The sequence below is a fragment of the Emydura macquarii genome, unplaced genomic scaffold (genome assembly GCF_026122565.2).
Source record: "Emydura macquarii macquarii isolate MOO-44397 ecotype Brisbane River unplaced genomic scaffold, CSIRO-AGI_Emac_v2 contig_3122, whole genome shotgun sequence".
Taxonomy (NCBI): domain Eukaryota; kingdom Metazoa; phylum Chordata; order Testudines; family Chelidae; genus Emydura; species Emydura macquarii.
In genome coordinates, this window is record NW_027133259.1 from 3,063,341 (window position 1) to 3,072,026 (window position 8,686).

Below are 8,686 nucleotides of genomic sequence, written 5' to 3' on the forward strand. Positions count from 1 at the left end.
GAAGGGTAGAAGCCTGGCCTCTTGTTCAGAATCTCCTTGAGTGAGCTCTAGTACTGAAAGGAGAGAAAGCTGAAGAGGAAACTTCACTGATTGTTTGTTTGTATTCCTGATTCCATGTAATGACATGCCAGTGGGCTGGGTCAGAGTGGCATTGGGGCAGATGTGCTTCAGATGTGACATTTGACAGGTAGGCTTTGGCTTAAAATTTAAAACAAGATTCCTGTGCTGTAAGTATCTTTTGCTTTGAAGCTCACCTTCAAGGCTCCGTAGAGTAAGTTCCCTATAGCAGCATTTAGTTATGCAATGAATTCTATCAGACTGACATGTTTTTAAGTGTATTTTGCCTGTTAAGTGTTTTTACATTTATACTTATCTGTCAGGGTGCTAGCTGAGAACTTGTAAGTGCAGTTCAAGGATATAGTATATGCACAGTGATGGATCGGTAAATAGTTCTGGCAGTTGTTTTAAAGCTTAAAGGTGCATAACTGAGCTAGTATGTTCCAAATCATTGCTCTTTATTGCACTTGTGCATTTGTGAGGCAGGTCTATGAAATAGCTAAAGTGCATTCTGTTTCAGCATAGTAGAAAGACCTTGGAATTAGTAAACCTGTTTATCCTCATGTTGAACTTCCATTTTCAGGTTTATAAAATAAACTACTAAAAATACTTGCATTTTTGATGAACAGCATTTATTCTTTGATTGATGTGTTTAACTGTTCAGGCTGTTGACAGGAAAATGTACTAATGTGAATTCCAAAGTCTTGCTAATTGCCTTCAATTAGAGGCACTGTGTGCCACTTACAATGTCTTTTAAAATATTTAACTGCATTTTTCTAAAAAGATACACCAGAAGAATTGGGAACTTTAATCCTCGATATGACTGCAACAGCCAACTTGTCAATGTTAAACTGGTAGAAAAGCCAACAAAATGTGATTTAAATGTCTGCTTAAATGATTAAAAATTACTCCTTTTTGCATGTTTACAGCTTCATTATATATTGAGGCTTTTGATATTGGCTTGAATCTAGTTTTTAATATTAAGGCTTTGTCAGCACTTCAGTTATAAGCCCCTATTTTGAGAGGACACATTAACACCTCTTTATTGTGATGATGACATTTGAAAAAATAGTCTGGTCCATTTATATTAGTGAAGTGCAAAAATCCCCCAAATCTCATTTGTAGTACCTATTTCAGACATTTTCTGATCTTATATCAAGAGAAAAATGTTCTGTAACTTTCATTGGATGTGTTTATTGGAAAACCAGTTGCACTATCAGAGGAATGCTCCTGTAGGTGTGTCTGGCTAATGCTTCTTGGAAAGTGTACGTGTTTGAAAGAGTGGAGCAGCCGTTTCAGTCCAGTTTACTGAGTAAACATATATTTAAGGTTTTTAACCTAATACACTGTAGCAATGAGTCCAGAAAAATGATAAATACACACAGTCTGAATATTCCAACTGTCACAGCTTTATTCAAAGTTAAAGCTCTCACTGAATCCTTTACTAAAATATTTAATTTTGCAGGAGAAAAATTGGGCAGCTAACATTTTGAGTTAAGACTTCATATTGAGTGTACTTGGGTTTTGCATCACTGTCTCATCAGCACACTTTATAACCCTTTAAACTGAGATGTGGGTGTTTGTTGTAGCATTCCTACTGATGACAGCTCACACATGGGTTTGATTTGTGTTATCAGATGGAAGTGTAATTCCAGATTCATTTTTTACTCTTGCAGTAAATCTTCTGGTTGAAAAGGTCTTTAATTTCACTTAATACAATCAGCCTGCAAAACTCTAGTTTCTGTTCGGTTTCCTGGTTGCTATACTTCTGGATCTCTGTATGCTAGGATAACACTTCATTTTGAAGGATGGCCATCAACATTGCAGAGGATACTGGCTTCTTGTAGTAGGGCATAGGAACATATTTTGAAATCACCCATCACCTCCCCCCCAGGAAGTCAGTTTTATTTTAAGAATTACTTTGACACTCCAGTCTGTTTGCAAAGCTTACAAACTAATAATACTTCACAATTTCATTGGTCTAATTTAAAATCCCTTAGCATTGCACTGTTCAGGAGAGATGGGAAGCTGTGTTAATCTGTTTATCAACATCCATCTTTGAAATCCCATCGGTTAATGTGCACAAAGAAGGATTTTCCTAAAGAGATAAATGTAATGACCATAATTAGTTTTTATTACTTCGGCTGGAACTTAAGGGTGTTCAAAGGCCTCACAATGATCTTTTGTTGAACCTAGTACATGACTTTGGCAAATAACGAGAGTTTGGTCCAGGGACTGACCAGGTGCAACATTCATTCCATTACTTTAGAGAAACCCTATCCCTGTGAGAGATTATTTTTTAAATTCTTTCTGAATTGGACAAACGGTCTTAAAGAGCCAGTGCTCAATGATAAGCGCTTGGTATGCAAAGCAGGATGTTAACTTTGCTAATTTTTAAGAAAATGTTAACGTTTTATTAACAAAGTTTATTTTTAAAAAAGTGTGAGTGTTAACACTGGCTGAAAAAATCTCATGATACATACAGAGAACATTATTGTAACCATTTGTTTACTGGTGCTCTACAGGTACAGAGTATAGTATTTAATTTTCTCTCTTCAATGGCTGAATGAGGTTTTTATTTATGCATTGCTTTATGCCCAGGTTCTTTGAATGTCAGTCATATGAGCCTTTTCGTGATGTTAATCTGTGTTTCTGATTTAACAATATTTGGACTTTAAAAAGGAGAGTTTCCTTTATCTTATTCTGGGTGCAACACTTAAACCATTTGTAAATTCGGGTATTCAGGATCAAGCACAAAGGCATAACTTGAATCCATATGTTGGAAATGTGTTTTTCAAATAATACTAACCATTATTAAGCATCGTGTTTTGTATAGGACTATTTTGTTGACTGGATAACAGACTTAAAATATTTTTTTTTGACAGATTTATTTGAATACTACATTTGTTCGTTGCTAATGCAACTGAATTATGACCAGCAAAGCTGGAGGATTACTGAATCATTGCTTGTTAAGGGATTTCATTAAGAACATATGATGTCAAGGTTTTAATTGAATGCTTGTTTCAACTTATTTCCACAGAAATATCCTTATTTAGAAGTAATTGTCTCAGTATTAAATGCAACATAAACATAACATAAAACATGAAAGGTTGAAAGTGGTTACATTGCTTTTCTCAGTTGTAGTCCTATGTTATAAGTGTTAAATGTGGAGCAAAATCAAAATGAAAATAACTTAAGTTATCATATTCATCTATTTGACACAATGTGATGGTGTGACCCAAATTAAGTGTACATTATAGTAATTACATATACAAGAATGCCAATGTACACTGCACACCATTAGACCCATCTCCTGCATAGTCAGTGAAACAAAATGAGGGTCTATGGGATAAGAGAAACTTCTGGATATATGGCGTACTGCTTGTAGGAAGACTTACTCACAAATGTTTACAGGCAGGGGCTGAAAACAAAAAACTTGAAATGAGACAGGATCACAGCACTGACTAAGCAAAGTTTAGCTACCTTTCATGGATAAAGGTTCAAATTTATGAGCTGCAGAAAGTGGAGATAAGTTGGTAGGGAGTGTTCTTTCCCCCTAAGTCATAAATAAATCAGTTCCTTAGCATTGAGGAGAGCTGTCTTCTGTATAAGTACATACCAACAACTCATCTTATTGAACTTCTTATATCTGATGAGATCAGAGCTCAGGGGGTATTGCTACAAAAATATTAGATCACAGTCGCCAAAGTTTGAACCTCTGGGATAATATTGTCTGTCTGTTAGATATTTTCAGAATACATATTATTTTGTCATGTAATGTGTAGTGTTTTCTAGTCCTGGACCTTTTGGCTTTCTTCTTAAGGAAGCAAGTTCTCTAGTCACTAAACTTGAATGTTTTTACCTCACCTTGTTGGGCTTTCCTTTAGGCTGCTTCATATGAAGTCCTTAGTTTGTCTTTTGGCTCCACCCCAGGCTGATTCCTTTTGGCTCTTTGTGGATAACACTGAATGAAAGAGCAAAAAATACCCCCACCGTAGAAGTATATGGATTCCTTCAAGCACACTCACCATGTGCCTTCTCCTACTTACACAAGTTTTACTGATTCCACTCCCTTCTCAGGGCAGATGACAGGATCTCTCTCCACAGAGAGAGGCTTCAGCCATGGAAATGCCTGCAATGCATAGTCTCTTCTTCTGAGATTTGGGGGGCTGGAGGGGATCTCAATACTCCAGCTCATCTACTTCTCTTACTTCGTAAGAGTTGAGGCAAATCAGTGAAGTACTGAAGATGATAACTTTTCATGGCTGTAGCTCTAAATGGTAATACCAATCCAACAGCATTGGAAATTCTTCACCTCTCTGTCTTGATGTCAGTCTTCAGGCCCCTCCTCCTTTACATTTTGGATCCATTTATCCACTTCCAGTCTTTCACCTCCGTGGTGGAAGAACGTAACATTGTTCGCTGGTATGAACATCTAGGGGGAAACACTGAATAGTCATTCATCTCAAGGAAATTGATTGTAAAAGGAAAAGATGAAATATAGCGTATCAGGAGTTTAGAGCGACAAGCTGCATGCCTCTTCTTGTTCTTTTATCACACAATCTAAAACCAGCTGGTTGCTATTTGGAGCGGCACTGCATCGTTTTTTCATGATTAACCAAGTTCTTTAGTCTAAATACCTAAAAGAATTGAATTGTGATCCTTTGCAGGAAGTAACCTCAAGTTGAGGTAGAGTCCAATCTGGTGTGGAATGAGGAAAAAAAATCTGTCTGGTGACTGACTAATCAATCCGACTACACAAACTGGGACCATTGGCTATTGGTCCAGATGATCTTATGGCTGGTGTACCAAAATCCAAAGTAATGAAGGGAAAATTTTTTCATTTCACAAACTTTGGGTCAAATTCCAATGTCAGCAATAATGGTGTAAATACAGAGCTACTCCAGCGTTGTTGACAATGGAATTTGGACCAGTATTTTAAAATAACATTTTGGAGGATTTTGGCTTTTGTTTTCTTGGAGTTTGAATTGTAATCAGTAACTTTACATAACCGAGGAACTAATTATTGCTGCTGCCCGGTCTGCTTTTTTTCTCTCGAGATTACCGTAGTTACGCCAAATGATAAATATTTTAAATGGATTTCCAGGCTTATATTTACAGTAGCACTTGAACTTTAATCGCAAACTTAAATTCACCCTGTGCAGAAGGCAAGCTCAAAGACTGTTCACCTCTTAAATTTCACTTAAGCTTTGTTGAGGGCCATTTTGATAGACTATGCACTGGGGTGACCTTTGTCAAAGACCAAAATCTTTTTAAAAAAAAAAAAAAAGTTCTTGTGGGATACTGGTGAGAAAGTTTGGCTTTTTTCCTGTTTGTTGTCACTTGAGTATTCAATACTGACATATTTTTAAGGTGATGCCTATTTTCTTTCAGAAAACTGAAATGTGGGAGAACGAGAAGACTGAAGCAGACATGGACTATGTGTGGGAAAACAGCCTGTCTCAGAAGACTGCTTTAGACACTCTTCTTCGAATAAGAGCTGCAGAGAAAACCAGTGAAGTGCCTAGGGAAGAGCTGCTTGCCTCAGAGATAGTTCAGAATTACAAAACCTCTGTAGTTGCACTTAAAAATGAAGGGGCAAATGAAAACAACCTTTTGCAATACAAGGAATCTGTGAAGAAACTACTGAATTTACAAGCATTACAGTGAAAATTGACATTCCATGCACATCTCTGATCTTGTGTCCATATATAAAGATAATGTAGACTAATACTAGTTCGTACGAAAATCAGAATGCAGTTATTCATGATTTTCCAGACCTTCAAAACAAGTCTTGCTTAGAATATTTTAAACGATTTAAAAGTTCAAAAACCTTGAACGGAATTAAGAGTGATTAGAAATTCTAAAAGGGTCAGCAACAAACTTCATATGTTTCCATATTATTGAATTGTCTTGTCAATAGCAAAATTACTTTCTGCAAGTATCATGCCTTTCCTCTATAAATAAAATTTGTATCAAGTCTCTGCTGGTAACCCTTCTGAATGTGTGAGAGCTGAAACGTTGTTTTCTACAGGTGCTAGGCTGGGACTTGGAGGCACTGATTCAGTTCCTTCTTTGCTCTATCACAGACTTCTGTGTATCCTTGAGTAATTCACATAGGGTAAAATTTTCAAAGCCACCATGTGACTTAGGAGGCTCAATTCCACTGAGTTTCAATGAGACTTCAGATCCTGTGTGCCTAAATCACTTGTGAGAAAGGGACAGATAGGGTATGCCTACACAGCAAAGAAAAGCCCGTGGTTGGCCAGTGCCCGTGACAACTTGGGTTTGCAGGGCTCAGGCTGGAGCCTGGTAGTCTACGCAGCAAAAAATAGCCCCATAGCCCAAGCTCCGTGAGCCTGTGTCAGCTGGCACAGGCCAGCCACAGGTATCTAGTTGCTGTGTAGACATACCCTTCGTGTGCATTTGAAAATCTTATTTCGTGTGCCTCCATTCTTCATAAAAAATGAATGTAACATTACCTCTGACCTTGGAGGGCAGTTGGGAGGATAACTGCATTAGAGATTGTGAGGCACTCACATAATGTTGTAATGAGGGCCTTATAGATGTGTATATCTCTGAAAGAAGGGGAACGGGATAAAGTTAGACCCCAGAATAGAAAATGGATGGAGTAGTGGACCATAAAGGAAGGGGAAAAGGTTTAGTGGGTGAAAAGATGCAAAATAAATGTGTACGCATACATCTGTACAAGAAGTATGTAGACAAAGTTAGAATTGCATGTTTTATTACAGGAACAAAATCTATTTGGGTGACAGATGGGGAGGCTGTTAAATTAATGAAATATTTTAAAAGATATGCCCTGTTTTTGGTACGGAAAGAGGATTTTTTAAATTGTCAAGTAAATACGTGCACAGTGATGCAGAAAATTAATGTAGCCTTCAGCTTGTTACCACACATGGAGAAAGGAATTGTATGAATGGTTGTTACCTTTGGTCATTCTGTTTGAGCAGAAGTGGTTTGAAAACCAGGAAGTAGTTGGTAATTTTGGCAGTTGCCAACAATCAAAATGATAAAAAAATGCGAAAGGAGAACTTATTTTTTTAAAGGAAGAAAAGAAAAGTGAGCTTCAAAAGCTAAGGAGGTTAAGATTCTATTGCAGAAAAAGTATAACTAGCAGTCTCAGCAAAATTAGGCATTCATGTTATAAAAATCTATCCTTTGCACTTGCGTGGCAATCATTCATCAGAATTAAAGATTCTACAAAAGGTTTAAAAAAAAACATCGGGCACAATGTTCTGCTCCTCAGCCACAGCTGGTTAATTGCCACATAAGAGCATAGGAATCAGAACAAGGGGGATAGATGGAAGTGGTGACTCTTGTGCATCTGTTTAGGACTGTTGGAGCCCTTCTGTGCGGCTTATGGGGACTCCAGCTGCTGCAGCTTCTGTCATCTACATGTAGCCTTTGAGGTTGGAATGTATATTTCTCCTGCTAAAAGGAATGGCATTGTCAAATGGGTTCTGTCTAGTAGAACCCGGGTCTTCATCCAGGAATAAGTACCTCCATAGACATAAAATAGTAATATAGGTTTAGTGTCTGCCATAGTAAAGATTGAAAATGTTTGCTTAATAAGCTCCTAGATTCAGACACAAAACTTTGCAATCCTTCACCTTTTGGGCATTAAACATCCCTGTCTTTCAGCTCTGCACCAAGGTGAATATTATTTGAAAGTTTCAAGTGGAAAAAATGGTTTAAGCTGTTTTTTGAATGTTTGGTTTTGAATGGGAATAAAAATGTAAACATTTTCCCATTTAAAAATGTGGATATATGTATAAAATACAGTATTGACATTTTTTGAAAAGCTTGGAGCAGAAATCACGGGAAGATTGAAAGCTGCAATTTGGCTTGGAAAATGCTGTGAAGTATGGATCAGTGCCTAGCTTTACTCCAGAGAAAATTTGTTTTCAATATGTACAGGAGGAATTTTTACATCTAGGGACTGATGGCCAGCTATTTTATCTTCACAGGGGAGTGGCTGGTCTGCAGCATCACTGTAGACTGATTTGAGTAATTTTCTACGTATTTTGAGAAGCTTAGAATCTGAGAAGGTTTTTGTTCTTGCCCCTGTTGCTTTTTCCCTTGAAAATGTCCTTGTGCACAGGTATGTGGGAGACAGGAGGTCCTGAGTTCTTCTCCTCTGTGAGGCTGACTGCAATTAATCTCCTCCTGCCCATCACAAACTTTACTACTTATGACCTGAACAGGGTGTCTAGGTGAAACTGGAAATTTGAAAGTAATAACTTTGGCATGGAAATAGTCTTCATAGATAAAACAGTGCACAGGAAATAGATTTTCATGTGACTACATTAGTGGATTTTAAAATCTGAAGTAATTTTTGTATCAACTCCACACTTAATAGGGGATGTGCTACAAAATGTATGGGAAATACAAAATCCATTATACTTGAGTCTACATGAAACCTAGCATGGATGCAACTTATCAAATGTTTCTGGTAACCTGGAACAGAATAAAAACTGGCTGTGGGTGTCCTTAATCAGAGATGACTGTTTTCTAGAGCAGCTAAGCGGTTCTACTTACAACATTTGGCCTTTTGACGTTGTCACTATTTTGGTCAATTAAAGCTCCAAGGAGCTGACAATCAAAGCTT

The 8,686-nt window shown here is 37.4% G+C and overlaps 1 protein-coding gene across 1 annotated transcript in view; it reads left to right on the forward strand.

The window, feature by feature from the left end:
- Positions 1-6,039, forward strand: part of MRPS35 (mitochondrial ribosomal protein S35) — a 31,628-nt gene extending 25,589 nt beyond the window's left edge. The window contains exon 8 of the mRNA XM_067531052.1: positions 5,452-6,039. Coding sequence (XP_067387153.1) covers positions 5,452-5,727 — 276 coding nt within the window. The 3' untranslated portion in view covers positions 5,728-6,039. The remainder of the gene's footprint in view (positions 1-5,451) is intronic.
- The last annotated feature ends 2,647 nt before the right edge of the window (positions 6,040-8,686 follow it).